Source organism: Centruroides sculpturatus, unplaced genomic scaffold (assembly GCF_000671375.1).
Source record: "Centruroides sculpturatus isolate CEXI.00-Female unplaced genomic scaffold, Cexi_2.0 scaffold343, whole genome shotgun sequence".
Classification (NCBI taxonomy): Eukaryota; Metazoa; Arthropoda; class Arachnida; order Scorpiones; family Buthidae; genus Centruroides; species Centruroides sculpturatus.
In genome coordinates, this window is record NW_019384530.1 from 44,155 (window position 1) to 63,930 (window position 19,776).

At 29.1% G+C, this 19,776-nt stretch overlaps 1 protein-coding gene across 2 annotated transcripts in view; it reads right to left on the reverse strand.

Annotated features, from left to right (window-relative positions):
* The window catches only part of LOC111623010 (brain tumor protein-like), a 106,833-nt gene that overhangs the window by 44,146 nt on the left and 42,911 nt on the right, over positions 1 to 19,776 (reverse strand). The window contains exons 1-2 of one of the 2 annotated variants that reach the window (XM_023365490.1): positions 15,709 to 15,951; positions 8,181 to 8,294 (exon numbers count right to left, since the gene is read on the reverse strand). In XM_023365490.1, the coding sequence (XP_023221258.1) occupies positions 8,181 to 8,294; positions 15,709 to 15,936 (342 nt within the window). In that variant the 5' untranslated portion in view covers positions 15,937 to 15,951. Of the gene's footprint in view, positions 1 to 8,180; positions 8,295 to 15,708; positions 15,952 to 19,292; positions 19,407 to 19,776 lie in introns of those variants that run through there. The other variant, XM_023365491.1, reaches the window with a different exon arrangement.

The window sequence follows — 19,776 nt, forward strand, 5'->3', positions numbered from 1 at the left end:
AACATTACAGTAAGACCCCGCTTAACACGGGGATGCATTCCTAGAAATACAAAGCGCTAAGCAAAATAGCATTAAACAAGGTCATTTTAACACACAGTAAATACGGATAAGGAAACACGCGACCAAAAATAAATAAATTTTACTTTAATTTAAAGTAAATTTTTATTTTAATGACATATGTTAAATAACACATAAACATACACACACAAAAATTTAAAGTTCATTTTTTGTGATGAAAGTCCTGAAATTTTTTGAAATTCTTGTTTTTTTGCAATAAAGTCGTGAAGTTTCATTTGTCACTTTTTTTCTTTCCTTAAGTATATGTCAGTAGCAGAAGATTGCATCCAAAACACCTTGTTTTGGATGCAATCTTTGCTTTTGAAAGGATTGCAAAAGCAATCCTTTCAAAAGCAAAGATTGCATCTTTCGTTACCAAACTTTTACTAAGGAAAATCTGTAGAGAAATTTTTTGGGTTAGTTTTCAAAATTCTATTTCCAGTTCCACAAGAATTCCATGTTCAGCCAGTTCTTGAAGGTCATCGTTAGTAAAGCTCTCACCAGAAGTCTGCTGAAACTCCTCAATATCCTGCTTGTCTACATCTCCTAGTCCTGCTGTATCAATTAGATTGAGTTTGGTCAACCTAACAATACAGTGATAGGCTCTTCTCGTTGAGAATTCATGGATATCTTCATATCTTAAGCCATAACTTCTTCCACACTTCGTTCGTGCATTTATCAGTTAATTCTTGCCAAGCAAAGCCGATATGGCCTATGGCATCCATGTTGTTATATTTTTTTTAAATTGCACCAAACAAACATAAATTTAAAGAAAGTACACCTTTTTGCCATCTTTTGCTGATTGGTTACTGGAATCATATTCATAAAACAATCATATTAGATACAAATCAATGAAATGCCGCAATAATTTAAATTGGTGTAAATTTTGAGCTTTTTTTTAGGCTTCAAGCAGACCGCATTATATCGAATCAGTGTTAAGCAAGGCAGTATTAAGCAGGGTTTTACCGTATATCTATTTTGTTTGTGATAAATAAATAAAATAATTTTGGATGATACTATAGCCACAATTATTCTTTTCAAAAATGTGTAATTTTCATTAGGCTTAACATCAACAAAAATTCAATATGGCGTCACAGGCAACCGAAAAGGATTTAAACATCCAATAGGTTAATTTATATAAAGATTACATTTTAGAGAAGGATTATATAAGGATTTGGGATTACCATGCAATTTAAATTCACGTGAAATGTAAATAAGCATTAAAAAAAATGTGAGTAACTTCGGGAGTAACTTAGCTAAGTTACTCCTACTGAAACATTACATTACAAAATACATGATAGCAAGCACACAAATGAAACAAAATGAGCAAATGGTCCCATTCTGTTCTCATATGGCATTTTCTTTAAATATATTTACCACAATTTATTTTAAATTTGCATAATTTAATCATGTATAAATCAAGAAATCATCATATTTACATTTTCTAATAACAGGTACAAAGACATATGTATCAGTACAAAGCAATACAGGACATTCAAAAAGTTTACATTTAGTAAATTATAAACTTTATTCAGTTAAATTATTAATATAATAATTTAGCAGACTTTGTCTTCAGATATTTATTTATAATATAATTACCATCAGACAAAAATCTACAAATTAAAGTTTATAAAGTATCGTCACCAGGCGGCAGCTTTTACAATCTACATTTTCCAGAGCCCATTTCCTCATAGATAAAAAGATGAAACACCCCCAAGAAGGTATAGATGGAAACCATGAAGACATCCCTATGTCACCAGTTCCTTTTTAAAAATTTTTGTATTTTTAAATGGATATATTTTTTTTGTTTCTTAAAAGGACTTTTTAGTTTTTTTGGCAGCCAGTAATCTAAACAGAAAGGTCAGTCACCAAGAATAAGTGCAGTCTGGAACATGAAGTTAATAAATGGTGGTCCCTTTTGGGTGGACTTTGTCTCTGTCTTCGGATATTTATTTATATTAATATAATAAATTATATATCAATTTAGCTGCATAACAATGTTTCCAGAAAAATGTATGCAACCATATACACACACAAAAATATTGCATTTTTTTAATTTTTCTTAACCAAAAGCAAGCATAATTTTTAATTCAGGAAATATTTTATTGTAGTTATCATATCATTTTTTCATTAAATAGTTACTGATTTGGTTCCAATTCAATTGTATTTAGTATTACTTAATGTTTTTATGGATTAAAAATGTAGTAATAATTTTCTCTGTTCATAAATGTTTATGCTATATTTTAAATGTAAAATATGTGTAGCAGAGAAACAAAATTTGGGCTAAAGGCATGTTATAACAAAACTGATGTAACCAATAAGGTAATCATGACATACCATGTTTTAAAATCTGGAGAAATTTTTAAATAAAGAGTAAGAAAAATGACAAAAAGTAATTACCTAAATATTTCTGCTTAAAAAGATCATGCAACTGTAGAAAGAATTTATATTTAAAAAAAAATTATTTTTTAACTTTAGAATTAATAAATTATTTGAAAATATCTTGACATACAAAAATAAATCCTAATGCTGAGAAAGTTAATTTCACTAAAATATTAAATACTTTCTTCTTATGATAAATTCCACAATATCTTTTTATTAACTTACAAAAACCCAAATTCAAAAAAGGGATAATTCTGATCAATGAAAAACTGTCTTTTAATAATGGTAAATACAACTAACACAAACAAAATCTTCAAAAAAACTTTCTCCAATATTTAAAAAAACACAGAAACATCATAAATCAATTATAATTTCTGAAGTTACTAAATTAAGGTGTTAGAAGATTATTTTATAAATATTGATAGAATAAATAATACAGNTTAGCAAATTATATCTGACTTTAAAAAGGTTTGGTAAGCAAAAGAGTTGGGAACCTATTATAAAATATTCTCTATCATGATTTATTATTATTTAATTGAACTACATGTAACAACTTATAGGTTAAATATTGCCTAACAATATTTAAAACAAGACTAACAAAAACTATGAAATACTATAAAATTCTATGATACAAAATATAAGTTGGCCACATGGTTTGAAGAGATTTGAGATTTGTTTAAAGCAGCATGTTTTAGATAAACAGCAAATTTTCTTTTAAAACACTAGAGCAGTAGTTTCCAACAACTAATGTCACCCTTTATGGCAGTGGTATTATCTAAATAGTGGCACTCTTCATCTTGACTGCTCTATATTCCAGGCAGAACTCTGTGCCATTTACATGGCTGTTAACGGTGTGAAGCCAATCTTACTGGAAGTAGAGTTACAATTTGCTTTGATAGTGCTTCAGCAATCAACATACTTAGGAATCCCAACAACCTTCACCCTCTGGTTAGGAAGGTTCTAAATCATATACCTTGTGCTCAGAACCCCTATTCCCTCGAATGGGTGAGAGGTCATCAGGGTGTCCTAGGTAATGAACATGCAGCTCTACTTGCCAGGAAGGCTGCAACAATCAGTACCTCTGACCCTTTCAAGTATTCAGTGCTACCTGCCTCTTTTCTTAAGCTTCAACATTGGAACTACAGCTTGGATCTCTGGCAGCAGAGATGGAATGGCCTTGCCATGAAGTTTTTTCCATCTATTCATGACCACTTTTTCACCACTGGGTTAGTCCGAACTTTGAAACCACCCAATTCTTCACTGGGCATGGGAGATTCGGGGCCTACTTGCAGAGGTTTGGCAAATCTGCAACAGACAACTGTACCATCTGTAATTGCCTTGATGGGGTTGAGCACTATACATAGATGTGTCCAATGACTGAGGATGCTAGACATGAGCTTGCCCTTGCTCTTAGCCAGAGGGGTATTAATTGGCCTTATGAACTTCCTGTCCTTAAGAATAGTGACACCTACAAAGCATTAAAAAAATTGATTCATAAGTATCACATACGCTCCATCATTCATTAAGTTGGTCATGTCTGTCATTGGGTACTATCTTCATTTGCTCCCTGCACATTATTGTACATATTCTGCTGCAACATAGATCTGTGTAATTTTTATTATTACTATTAGTATTGTCTATTTTATACTACTGTACATGTTATTCTACTCTCAAGTTATGTATCATATCAGTTGACTTGTATCGGTCATCTCACCATCTGTTCATACTTCTCTATTGTCATACTGTTTATATGTTATCTCTCTGTTATTATGTATGTATTTACCTGTTCTTTGATATATCTCTGTATTTAATCCGATTATGCTCTGGCGGTATCGGGAATAAATAAAGATAAAGATACCTAAATAGTATACAGGATGCAGTGGAGATGGTCTTCTCCAATCACATTTCCCTTTATGATTGATAATCAACAATACTATAAGAGCAAATCAAAACAAACTGAGATTAATTTTAATTTAGTCAAAAGTACTGAGTACTCATAATTAAAATACCATTCATAGAGATATTTAGCAATTTAAATGCAACCAAATCAGGTGAAATTTCAGGACACAAAGAAAACATTTCCATTAGAAACAAAAACAAAAAAACTCACATGGCTGCATGCAACAAACATGTTATTTTTACAAAACACTCTTGTACAGAAACCTTAGCAATAAGGATATACAGTCGACCCCCCTATAAGATATAGATACGTTCCAATTTATTAGGAATCCGATTTCTTACAAGTCGTTCCAATCAAAGCCCGACACGTGTCAAGTTTACGGACTACGGCTGATTGAAAGGTTTTCTTCCATAAAATTAATCGATTCTACACTAATCCGACTCAACATTTCCAAAATACGTATATTTTTTCGTAGTTTTATAGGAATCGTAATTATAGGGGGTCGACTGTACTATTCAGTTTGGTCTCCAAGGTGTAAAGCCTGTTTCACAATCATCAAGTAGGCGAAGAAATCTACATAATTCAAAAAGCAATCTTTTCATAGAAATGTCCATATAATTCACGAAGAGTTTTTAGTTTCTGCTTTTGTTTCACCAACTTTCCTTACAGATTCCTTAAAAATGTCTCTATTGGTTAAAATGTGTAGTTTACTGATCAGTTAACATCAACAGAGGAAATGGCAGCTAGAATGTTCAATGATTTTACTGTCCTCAGATTGCCTGGAATGTTTGCAATCTGCTAGATTTCAATCATGACTTGAAGATGAAAATCTGCCCTCAAACTGGTTGCAGAAACTGATCCATGTGACTTTACATACTTATGATATGATTGCCAAAGTAGAAAAGTTGTGATTGCAATGTAGATCTACATCTACTTGTTTTCATATAGCAAAGAGCGATTGTGAAACAGGTTTAAAATCTGATGATGGTGAGCAATACTTGCAATGACCAATTATAACTGATCTTCTACAATGCTTCTCACATATAGTATGGTTTAAAGCTTCTCAAATTTGCAACATGTCCTTATTAATAAACCAAACTCTTTAAGTCTCACACAAATTAAAATTAGCAGAATGAGGTACCCTGGTGGTAGAAAATGCATGAATAATCACTCTGTTATTAATCAAATATTTTCACAGAAACAGCTGTATGAGACATTCAATATGTACTCTCTCTTGCATTAAAGTGAGTCAAGGCATTGTCACTATTGCAGTTGGAGTATAACAAGTGTTAAACATAAACACTCAGACCTTTTCTCAGTATCTCTAGACTATCATAAAGATGTAACAGACCCATTCAGGAATTATATATTATATTATTGATGGGCTATGATCATTATTCTAATAGTCCTGAACAAAATGATAATTTTGTGCTTCTTAGTGCCCAAACTTGAGATATAATAGTAAAACAGTAGAGGGTAGAACAGGATTGTTCCCCATTCTACCTCCCCAACCCCGAGTTCCATATTCCAAAATTTAATAGCATCAATGTGCCTTGTATACCACACACAATTTTATTTCCTAATTTTTACCCCCGTTATGAGATATTAAATATCCAGAGAGCCAATTTTAACATGATTACAATAATTTTTGTTATAACAGCCAGAAAAGTAAAAATCAAAAATGCATCAAATACCACAATATTAAAAATGTTTAAATTTTGAAGTTATTGTGAAAATTCAATCATTATTCTTTTGAACATTGCTTAGCAATGACAACAGAGTGATATGCACTCAAGATCCAGCCCATCAATCCATCCTTATTCTGGAAAATACTATAGATTCAAACATGTTTTTACCTATTTATGGTAATGCTAACAAATGCTTAACAGCTCTCCTGTGGACAGAATGTTATAAAGTTGACAAATTTTTTTTTTTTACACAAAGAATTTTTGCCAGATATTTATAAAATCTGTTTGGTAATTCCAGAAATAAGTGCTGTATAAATCAAGAAAACAATTTTTTTTTAACTAATATATCATTTGATAATTGTTTGTTTAATCATCGTTAGATCACGTACTCATTCATTTAATCTTTAGTGTCCGGTACTGCTTAAACTTCGTAAAACAAATGTTTTTGGCCTCACTTGAGGTCTGCTTCGGGTTACAAGAAAAAACTGGTTTCCAATATTAGAACAATTCTTGAAGAAACGTTGAGTTTTTAAAATAAATTCAACCAATGCACGTGCGACGTAGCATCAGCGATTTCTTGTTCTTCATATACATAGCGCCAAGCATATGAAAGTGCATTGTCGTCTTTACTTAATGTTACTTCAAGACTCATTCTAATATTGGAAACCATTAATCTTTAAAATAAAATGTCTAAAAAAATTCTTAAAATTTCTTAAAACTAACGAGTTAAAATTATTCTTTTTTTTTTTTTTTTTTTAATCATCCCTTCGGCAGCCTCACAATTGTGGGTTGGTGTCTCATAAATGGGTTGGCCACGTGGAGTTATCCGGGCGGGAAACATGATGCGCCACATGTTTCTTCACGTGCCTAACTTAAATAGGGCCAGTTTCTTACAGTTGAGTTCTCCATGGAGGTATCCTTTTGGTAGATCGCCACATATTGCGTTACCGTATCCCATTAAAACCATTTAAAACATCTTTTCCTTCGATACTGGAATATTTTTTTTAATTTCGAAGTATCATGGTTTCAATCATGACAATTACTTTGGAGCTTTAATTATTGCGTTTAAATACGTGTATTGATTGTGGCTGTTTCCTTATACAAATATTAAACACCGCAAACATAAATTGAATTTTTAAAACATCTGGGCTAATTTATCTGTAATTAACATCACGTTTCATTTATATAAGGCGGATGACGTAATAAGTTAATATATAATTGTGACCAGAGGGTCGACACTTCTTTGTGCCTCGTCAGGACTGACACCACTGTGTCTTCGGGATAGACACAGAAACCGCAACTTTAGAATTTGCGCGAGTGGTTACGTACGCGGGCGATCGGATTCGGGATGGAGGAGGGTTGAGAGACGGATCGGAAGTGATTCACTCGGATACAAGATTAACAACTAAAATAACCGATTTAATTCAAAAAGAAAAAATACATAGCTCTAGGCTATCGAATAACGATCGAGAGAGAGAGAGTTTACAAGAAACCGCGAGTTGATGTATATGTTACCGCTAAAGCTCGGAAACTTGTTAATCTGCAGATTACCTAGCTAATCTGCAGATTAACTAGCGTGATCCGCTAAAGTTGCTAAAATTGTTCTGTTTCTCAAATTACCTAGGTAATGTGCAGATTATCTAGGTAATCTGCAAATTACCTACTAGGCACTCGGTAAAGTGAAAATAAGATCTTTGCTGGAACAACAGCAACGTTTCTGTACGCTTAAATTAACATAATGTTCTTTATTTAATTTTCGATATCTAAAGAATCAAGTTAATACAATCAAACAATCGACAAATTAGTTGATAGAATCAATCATCAACCAATTAAAAAACATACAAAAAATCAAACGATTTAANAGACATTTCATTAATTCTATTTTTAAAAATAATTTAGTTTTAAATTCTAAGTTTAGAATTATTATAATTTTGTATTCACTGTATTTATATTTTATGAAGATAATGACTATCTTAAATTTATAATAAAAAAAAATCTAATATTTGATAATTTAAAATTATAATGAAAATAAGAACCTAAGTTACATTGAATTATATTGTAGAAAAAATCTCCAAATTGATTACTCTCAAAAATAATATTCCCCACCAATATTAATGTATACATCATAAATAAAAATACTAAAAATAATTTACCTCACAAGTATGGCAGTAATACTTCAGTGATTCACCTGAATGTGCTGAACATGTTATTGGTTTATGAATTGCAATCCCATCACTGGATGATTTCATGTCTTCAAAGGATACTACCTAAATTGATAATACACTTTTAAGTTTACAGATGTAATTGTAATTTCAAATTTAAAAGTGCACGAGTTTTCAAATTCCAAAATAAGAATTTGAAATTCAAACTAACTTTTAATAAAATTAAAAATTTATGAACCTAAATCACATAATTTTCTTAGCATATAATGATTTCTTAACCTATCCTGTGTTATTCCCGAGATATCTGAGGTCGTGACCTCTGACCTCAACCAGTTGACCCAAGATATCTTGTTGTAGCATCGGAACATTTTTGAAACTAGATGTCATTAGTCATTATAATTTTTATATTAAAAATAACTTTTAAAATATAATTTTTTGGTTATTAGATTTATTAACACGGTAAGACCCCGCTTAACACGGGGATGCATTCCTAGAAATACAAAGCGCTAAGCAAAATAGCATTAAACAAGGTCATTTTAACACACAGTAAATACGGATAAGGAAACACGCGACCAAAAATAAATAAATTTTACTTTAATTTAAAGTAAATTTTTATTTTAATGACATATGTTAAATAACACATAAACATACACACACAAAAATTTAAAGTTCATTTTTTGTGATGAAAGTCCTGAAATTTTTTGAAATTCTTGTTTTTTTGCAATAAAGTCGTGAAGTTTCATTTGTCACTTTTTTTCTTTCCTTAAGTATATGTCAGTAGCAGAAGATTGCATCCAAAACACCTTGTTTTGGATGCAATCTTTGCTTTTGAAAGGATTGCAAAAGCAATCCTTTCAAAAGCAAAGATTGCATCTTTCGTTACCAAACTTTTACTAAGGAAAATCTGTAGAGAAATTTTTTGGGTTAGTTTTCAAAATTCTATTTCCAGTTCCACAAGAATTCCATGTTCAGCCAGTTCTTGAAGGTCATCGTTAGTAAAGCTCTCACCAGAAGTCTGCTGAAACTCCTCAATATCCTGCTTGTCTACATCTCCTAGTCCTGCTGTATCAATTAGATTGAGTTTGGTCAACCTAACAATACAGTGATAGGCTCTTCTCGTTGAGAATTCATGGATATCTTCATATCTTAAGCCATAACTTCTTCCACACTTCGTTCGTGCATTTATCAGTTAATTCTTGCCAAGCAAAGCCGATATGGCCTATGGCATCCATGTTGTTATATTTTTTTTAAATTGCACCAAACAAACATAAATTTAAAGAAAGTACACCTTTTTGCCATCTTTTGCTGATTGGTTACTGGAATCATATTCATAAAACAATCATATTAGATACAAATCAATGAAATGCCGCAATAATTTAAATTGGTGTAAATTTTGAGCTTTTTTTTAGGCTTCAAGCAGACCGCATTATATCGAATCAGTGTTAAGCAAGGCAGTATTAAGCAGGGTTTTACCGTATATCTATTTTGTTTGTGATAAATAAATAAAATAATTTTGGATGATACTATAGCCACAATTATTCTTTTCAAAAATGTGTAATTTTCATTAGGCTTAACATCAACAAAAATTCAATATGGCGTCACAGGCAACCGAAAAGGATTTAAACATCCAATAGGTTAATTTATATAAAGATTACATTTTAGAGAAGGATTATATAAGGATTTGGGATTACCATGCAATTTAAATTCACGTGAAATGTAAATAAGCATTAAAAAAAATGTGAGTAACTTCGGGAGTAACTTAGCTAAGTTACTCCTACTGAAACATTACATTACAAAATACATGATAGCAAGCACACAAATGAAACAAAATGAGCAAATGGTCCCATTCTGTTCTCATATGGCATTTTCTTTAAATATATTTACCACAATTTATTTTAAATTTGCATAATTTAATCATGTATAAATCAAGAAATCATCATATTTACATTTTCTAATAACAGGTACAAAGACATATGTATCAGTACAAAGCAATACAGGACATTCAAAAAGTTTACATTTAGTAAATTATAAACTTTATTCAGTTAAATTATTAATATAATAATTTAGCAGACTTTGTCTTCAGATATTTATTTATAATATAATTACCATCAGACAAAAATCTACAAATTAAAGTTTATAAAGTATCGTCACCAGGCGGCAGCTTTTACAATCTACATTTTCCAGAGCCCATTTCCTCATAGATAAAAAGATGAAACACCCCCAAGAAGGTATAGATGGAAACCATGAAGACATCCCTATGTCACCAGTTCCTTTTTAAAAATTTTTGTATTTTTAAATGGATATATTTTTTTTGTTTCTTAAAAGGACTTTTTAGTTTTTTTGGCAGCCAGTAATCTAAACAGAAAGGTCAGTCACCAAGAATAAGTGCAGTCTGGAACATGAAGTTAATAAATGGTGGTCCCTTTTGGGTGGACTTTGTCTCTGTCTTCGGATATTTATTTATATTAATATAATAAATTATATATCAATTTAGCTGCATAACAATGTTTCCAGAAAAATGTATGCAACCATATACACACACAAAAATATTGCATTTTTTTAATTTTTCTTAACCAAAAGCAAGCATAATTTTTAATTCAGGAAATATTTTATTGTAGTTATCATATCATTTTTTCATTAAATAGTTACTGATTTGGTTCCAATTCAATTGTATTTAGTATTACTTAATGTTTTTATGGATTAAAAATGTAGTAATAATTTTCTCTGTTCATAAATGTTTATGCTATATTTTAAATGTAAAATATGTGTAGCAGAGAAACAAAATTTGGGCTAAAGGCATGTTATAACAAAACTGATGTAACCAATAAGGTAATCATGACATACCATGTTTTAAAATCTGGAGAAATTTTTAAATAAAGAGTAAGAAAAATGACAAAAAGTAATTACCTAAATATTTCTGCTTAAAAAGATCATGCAACTGTAGAAAGAATTTATATTTAAAAAAAAATTATTTTTTAACTTTAGAATTAATAAATTATTTGAAAATATCTTGACATACAAAAATAAATCCTAATGCTGAGAAAGTTAATTTCACTAAAATATTAAATACTTTCTTCTTATGATAAATTCCACAATATCTTTTTATTAACTTACAAAAACCCAAATTCAAAAAAGGGATAATTCTGATCAATGAAAAACTGTCTTTTAATAATGGTAAATACAACTAACACAAACAAAATCTTCAAAAAAACTTTCTCCAATATTTAAAAAAACACAGAAACATCATAAATCAATTATAATTTGTGAAGTTACTAAATTAAGGTGTTAGAAGATTATTTTATAAATATTGATAGAATAAATAATACAGCATAATATATTATGTATATTATTGTTATTTTAGAAAAATTGTTATTTCTTCAGTTAAAAACAAAAGGGTTATGTTTCAATAAAATTTGAAAATGTATTATGCACAAAAGATAAATACAGCTATAACCTAATATTCAAACTCTCTTATATCCAATTCTTAGTACAATGAATGATGTTCTTTAGTATCCAAGGCAATACTCAGACTGAATAATCCTAGTACAGTAAAACCTTGTTATTTTGATATTGGATAATTTAAAGTCTCACGTAATTCAAAGTCAAGTCTACTCCATGGCCAAGAGAACAGAATTTGGCATATATTTTAGTTTGAATAATTTGAAGTAAGCATACAATTAAATTAAAAGCTACTCCCACAACCTGAAAAAAAATTGCATAATTTGAAATCTTCCATCATATTACATGTTTATAAGAAAAGTCTCCATGCCCAAGTGGCATTTTTGGTTTCAGTTTTACCAATTATACATTGTTGAGTGGGCATCTGTTCAAGATCATTTCGGCATTGTACAGCATCACCAATGACAATAATTTTTTTACTTTTATGGAAGAAATCTGTCATTTAATTATTCAGGACATTTTCTGCAAAACTCTATTGTTTTAATAATTCCAAAGTTGATTAAATATATTGTAAAGATTGGAACCTATATTGTGTAACTCCAGTGCCTAGCACTTTATCCACTTGGCTATCATCATCCAAAGAGATGCAAAACTTCCAGACTTATAAGCTAAACACTCAATTTTCATAGGCCTGTTTTTTGGAAATACTTGAGAAGTGGGTCCTATTATTTGGACAAAGAGCTGTGTGTGTTTATACCTACATGCTCACCAAGTTTTGTTCAAATCAGAGACCTGAACATTTGACCCTCTCCTTGTAAGTAATAACTAGTAATATTAATGCATTTGTAACAGAACAGATGAAATTATATAAGATAATGTCATAATTTTCTTCAAGAATTACAAAAAAAAATTTGATTCAAAAAAGTTCAAACCCAAATAATTCAGTCTTGTTTTTTGGTCCTTTGATTTTAGAATTAATGAGTTTTACTGTGTTATAAATATATTCAGACCACATCTGTAAAAAATTCAAGTTGTGATAGTAATATAAGGATGGAATCTGAATTTTTTTTTGTATTTTTGTTATTATTTCCTTTTGCTTTAGTTTTGATGCACTTTGTTTAGTTAGACATTAGGAAGACTTTACATCACTGACAAAAATCAAGTAAAAACTGAACTTATGTGAAACATATTTGGAATGTTTCATCATTTAGAACATATCACTGGACTGAGAGACTTAGCACAATGATTGCAGTTTTGCTTTCTGTAATTAAAGTTTGCTAATAGAAGAATCAAGTTCAAAAAATTTATAAAAAATGATGGCTCAATATATAGAAAACTGGTCATAGTTAACTTTATTATGACAGCAATTCTATAATGGTAAACTCAGCAATGCTTGAATTGATAATGATCAAGTTAATGACAAAAATTATTTTAAAAAATATGTTAAATTTATTTCATGAATATTTTCTTGAGACTACAATTAATATTAATATGCTTTGGTGACATTATATTGCTTGGTATACTTTACTGAGTTATTGGTGTATATAAATTAGGTTTTCACTAGAACACACATTTTATTAACTGTTTATACTTACAAAATTAATGAAATACAGATCCTGATAATGAAATACATTTTCATTAAATATAAACAGCATAGTTCTCACATAGAAGCTAATATCAGATATAATGAGAATTTTATATATTGTTCTTCAAAACATTGCTTTTGTTCCAGAAAGGACTGTTATAAGTAGTGATGGAATGATTAATTGGAATCAGAATCAGAAAAATCAAACATTTTTCAGGAATCAAAATCAAGCAAATCTCATCATGATTTCTGATTCTTAAAATTATTCTTCCACATTTAATAAGTAAATCCATTATTTGTTTCAGTTGAAAATTAAAGCATTTTTAAATTATGATATTAACAATTAAGTATCAGTTTATTGAAAAGATTCGTGTTGAAAAAGCAGAGTGCACCGCAACCCATACATGTGACAATGTTTGCCATGGCAAACTTCTTTATTTCGTATAGGCAGCCTGATGGAGAGAGTGCATTTGATCAATATTAACTGTCCCCATTTAAGGAGAGATGAGATGCCATGCTGGGATAGTTCTGTAGTATTTAACACAACCTGTTTTGGGAGAGAAAAGTCACCGTCATGCTTGATCAAGCATTTTCTTGCATGCATGAATGATGTAGATAATTATATGGAGAAAGGAAACTGTGTGGATAGCTGTTACTTCATAATGGAGTTACCCCAATCTTACTTTTTCAATATTAAATTTTTTAGGTTTATTTTTTAGGCTTTATGAGCTGCAATTTGAAAAAATTGTACAACTATAAATTCCCACTGCTGTCCGTCCATCTGTATTTCCTTAATCTCAAGAACAGAGTAAGATACATGAAAGATGAAACCGGATATGGAAAGCTTAAGGGCAGGAGAACTATACATGAACTTCTGATGCAAACCAGAAGTCACATTATATCAATACAAGTATTTGACCCTGAAAGAAGTTAGATAGATGACCAGCACAACTTTATTGCTAACAGGAAAATTATAATGTACACTATTAATTTAAAGTGGAGAGCATATATTAAAAATTGCAGCCTGGCACTGTGATGATGTCACAATGCCAGGCTGCAATTTTTAATCATAATCATTAGCTGTAATTTCTTTGAGGGTAGTGTTCAAGAACTAACTTTATTTGAAATAAGATTAAAAGTTCATTTTGTAGTACACAATAAAAGTATGCATATCCAAATATAAATAGAGAATTTTTGGTTTCTTTCAAAAGATTCATTCTGGATTTCCCAATCATTTTTTATTCTTAAGCTTGATGTTTATTAATTACTGAATGTACCATTCTCATAATGTAAATCATTAATTTTTCTGAATTTATATAACAAACTTAGAAAGTATTCAAAAGAATTGAAATCAAGAATTGTATAGGAATTGGGAGTTTTCAGCAGAATCAGAATCAAGAGAAATTTTGGTATTGTCCCATCACTAGTTGTAGGCCTTAATGATTTTCTACTTTTCACCAAGTAATGATTGTTACTGGTTGTAGGTAGCCTAGCATTGATATGATAAAGTATCTAATTTTTCTATCTCCATTTTCAGGTTGTTTCAGAAAGATTGTTTTGTGTAATTGCCCTAAGATGTTAAGTTAAAACTGTTGATTAATTGTTTATCCTTCAAGAGTAAATTCATAATTCTTTGTTCTTTCATATCTTTATGACGTGTGTAAAAGATGTTATACTAAATTATTATTATTTTTTTATAAAAATGAAATCTATTACATAAACACATGTGAGCTAGTTCTTTGAATACTATCATGTAAATGTACAAAAGTGACCAATGTAAATTAGAAAAATTATATTATCTTTGATAATTTTTTTATTTTACATGCCCATTCCTAAATCTTTTTGAACACAGCCTGTATTTATAATAATAAAATATTAAAATCATAAATTGTATGTTGATTTACTAATTTAAAGCCATTTTCTCATTAAATATTAACTTAGGATATAATTTAATAAACTTCAATTAAAAGAAAAGATTTATAAATTACAGACACTTTGAAAGTATTTTAAATTGAATGTTTAATATTAGATGCACATTACATATTTATTTTATCATGAATCCTACAAAACTTCAAAATTAGTGAAATATGCAATATGTATTTACATATGTTACTTTGTATGTATTTTTGGAGTGATAAATAATCCTGCATATCAATATTTCAAGTAAAACGAACCTGCTGGGATTGTCCCAACTCTAAAAATAACAACTTTCACAACTATTACTACAGAAAAACTCAGTTTAGTTATTTAAAAAAAATTAAACCAAGAAAATATTTTTCAGAAAACTTTTTCAAACTTAATGCTGTTATACAATTGTAATAAAAAAAAATATTTATAAAATAAATGTTATAAAATAGTAACCATACTTTTATATTTTATCCAAAAACAAGTCTATATAGTTAATAATTATAATAAGATTTAATTTTAAAGAAATGGAACATCCACATATCATCTGCTTCAAAGGGTTAAGATCTTTAAAACTTTAAAATAAAATATAATACAAAGTAAAACTGTATTATTAATAATGGCTATTACCTTGTGATTTTCAAAACAGCGCATGTACTGATGAGCTGTAACACAATTTGAACACAGAAATGTTGCACAATCTGTGCAACGAGCAACTGCTTTTTCTTTAGCTTTACAACTTGTGCAAACAATCTGCATATTTTCAATAGCAGTTATATCCAGTTGATTACATAATACATAATCAAGATGTAGACCCGAAACTCCTTTATTTGAAATCTGTAATTTATACGAAAACATTAGGCATTAAACATATCAAAATTAAAAAAATCGAACTTTAAATCTATATGCATTCAATATACACTAAATTTTAAATCATGTCAAAATTATTTTTTTTCACATTTAATAAAAGAAAAAATAATTCAGAATATAACTTTTACTGAATCATTAAGTCAAATTTTAAATGTACATAAAACACTAAAACTGATAATTTAAGTAGTTTTTCATATTAATATTTATGATAAAGTCTATAGTTGAATACAATTCAACAGTATCACCACAGATATTTAAATGAAAACAACGCATAGATTACCAATTTGTGTGTTTTTCATACACTTCTAAAAAGCTGCCTAATAATTCACAAGAACAAACATTTATGAAAATCCCAAAACTTAAAAAACTAGAAATACAATAAGAAAGAAAACAGCATGTGATAAAATCAAGGCAAGAACTAATTATTATTCAACTATCTCTAGGAATAGTGAAATTATATAGATAATTGTTACAGGTAGAACTTGTATGTAACATAAGTATAGCAAGTCTTCACTTAATGGTGTCATCAATAAGTTCTTGGAAATTAAGACATTAAGCAAAATGACATATAATGAAGCCAATTTTACCACAAACCAAATGATATAAACAAGATATAATTAAACTAATATTATTTTAATTGGATCATGTTTGCAACTTCTAGAATTTATTTCCCACCCAGGTTATACTTTACAGTCAAAACCCAGTGTCACAGCAAATTTAACATCTGCTCAGAAAAACCAAGATTGCCTAAAGCTAATTAGCAAAGCTTAAGTTTCCAATTCTAAGCTTTGTCCAGTTTATAATAAGCAATTTTAAGTTCAGCTTTAATATATTGGGCAATTTACATATTGTCTTAATCTTCATGGATAAACCGTAGTTAATCTGAAAGATTTTTGGCAGAGTACAAAAAAATGTAATCAATTCATACTGACAGAAGTTTCTAGATTCCATTATATTTTTATCCATCATTGTCAAATATTTTACTGAAATATTTGATATTATATCTCAGACACTCTATTACTTGACCATAATGATTAACTTTTATGTTAGTGCTTATATTTGAATTTGACAAAACTAGCACAAAGAAAGAAATCATTGATGATCTTTATGTCCAAAATCAAAATTATATAAATATTGATAATATAAATCAATAAGTTTAGAAAAACAAACAAAACACAGATCCAAGTAGGCTGAAACTTCAATTGAATGTAACTGTAATAAAAGATGTGTTAGAAAGATTTGATTGTGTAAGAAAACTAAAGTGCTATGTAACTCCAGATGTCATAATTCTGAATCCTACAATAATAAATAAAATAAACTTACTTTTCAATGTTAATGACTTATTAAGTAACAACATTTGTGTAGTAGTTTAAATCTGTAATAATTTTTAAAAATATTACATTTTTAAAACTTTTGTACAAAATTTTAAGTTGCTGTATTGGTAATTTTTATATGTAAAAATTAAAAATATTTTAAGGTAAAATGTTGTGTAAGATATTTATTAATACTAATTTCAATGGAACAGGTATATCTCAAAAGACAGATTTCTTTTATTTGTTTATGCTAGAGTTATGCATTTTGAGTCATTCATGTAACTACTCATACCATTACAGTGGTGTCCTCAACTTATACATTGTATAACTTTAAGCTTAGTTTTAAGTTGACTGTTACCTTGTATAATTCTATTATGGCATTATCTTTAACTAACACCAACTGATGAGGGACTGTTTTCTGTTAGGAAATAGTCCGAAATGCATTTTGGGTTTTCGTTTTCATACTTATGTAGTAACCTTTTGTGTTTATTACTTTTTTTTTCACTTTGATCTCTGAGCGTTTGTGCCCATCATTTGGTCTGATAAGCCCTCACTATTATCTGCCTCACAGTTGTGGATAATTTAATTTAATTGATATTATTATATCAAGGGCTAGAAGCAACTTTTGTAATAATTTAGTAACATAAATCTGTTTGTCTTCTGAGTTATGTCTGTCCCATTGAAATTGGTATTGATAAGGATCCTACAATTAGGATTCAAACTTCTGAGGAGTCTATACTGAGATTATTCAATTTAGATAGATTGATGGGTATTAAAAACCACTAACTGTAACAAGAATTCAGATACAGGAAATTAGATAAAGGAATACGGCTGTATTTATTTAAAAAATGAAGCATTTAGTTTATTATTCTTATAATAAATATTCTAGTTTATAATTGAGTTCTCTGAAAGATCAGTGTCCCAACTCTGATTTTACAGGAGACAGATTTTTTAAATAATATTCTTTAATAAGTAATTATTAATTATTTTATATCAACTTGATACCCACAGTGATTTGTGGAACCACTTANAATTTTAAGAATTTTTTAGACTTTTTATTTTAAATATTTATAATAAGCAATCCCATTGCTTTAATTTATTTTACATTGAAAACCAGTTTTTTCTTGTAACCTGAAGCATACCTCAAGTGAGACCAAAAAACATTTGTTTTACGATGTTTAAGCAGTACTGGACAGTAAAGGTTAAACGAGTCAGTACGTGATTGTCCAAATACCGGTATTCAGAATAGAAGATATTGTGATCGTCAGAACAACTAAAAATACAGAATTTTATAGTGAAACAAGATAAAAGTGACAGATGCAACTCAGACTTATTATTGTTATAATATACTGCTGAATTACAAAATATTATTTCAATTCATTTGTAATTATACTTGGTATTAACTTAACCTACCAAAACATTCTTATTGGTGAAACTTATGAGTGCTTTCTTATTGGTGGTGATGATATTGCTATTATATCATTCTACTGGTTCCATGGAAATTTAACACAAGAAAAACTTGTTACATTTGGTTGAAAAGTTGATAACATATAAATGTTAACAAGTTTTACAACCAAATGTATATTGTGTTCTGTTGTTTCATCAATAAACAAGTTTTACAAACTACAGAACACCATGGCACATGTGAACAGAGCTTACGGGTGCCACCAATAAGAAGACCTAGGCTCCATTGTGGTAGGTCAAGTTAAGACTAAGTATAATAATGTTTCTGCAAGTATAAGACATTTCATTAATTCTATTTTTAAAAATAATTTAGTTTTAAATTCTAAGTTTAGAATTATTATAATTTTGTATTCACTGTATTTATATTTTATGAAGATAATGACTATCTTAAATTTATAATAAAAAAAAATCTAATATTTGATAATTTAAAATTATAATGAAAATAAGAACCTAAGTTACATTGAATTATATTGTAGAAAAAATCTCCAAATTGATTACTCTCAAAAATAATATTCCCCACCAATATTAATGTATACATCATAAATAAAAATACTAAAAATAATTTACCTCACAAGTATGGCAGTAATACTTCAGTGATTCACCTGAATGTGCTGAACATGTTATTGGTTTATGAATTGCAATCCCATCACTGGATGATTTCATGTCTTCAAAGGATACTACCTAAATTGATAATACACTTTTAAGTTTACAGATGTAATTGTAATTTCAAATTTAAAAGTGCACGAGTTTTCAAATTCCAAAATAAGAATTTGAAATTCAAACTAACTTTTAATAAAATTAAAAATTTATGAACCTAAATCACATAATTTTCTTAGCATATAATGATTTCTTAACCTATCCTGTGTTATTCCCGAGATATCTGAGGTCGTGACCTCTGACCTCAACCAGTTGACCCAAGATATCTTGTTGTAGCATCGGAACATTTTTGAAACTAGATGTCATTAGTCATTATAATTTTTATATTAAAACTAACTTTCAAAATATAATTTTTTTGGGTATTACATTTATTACAGTGGAACCCCGGTTAACG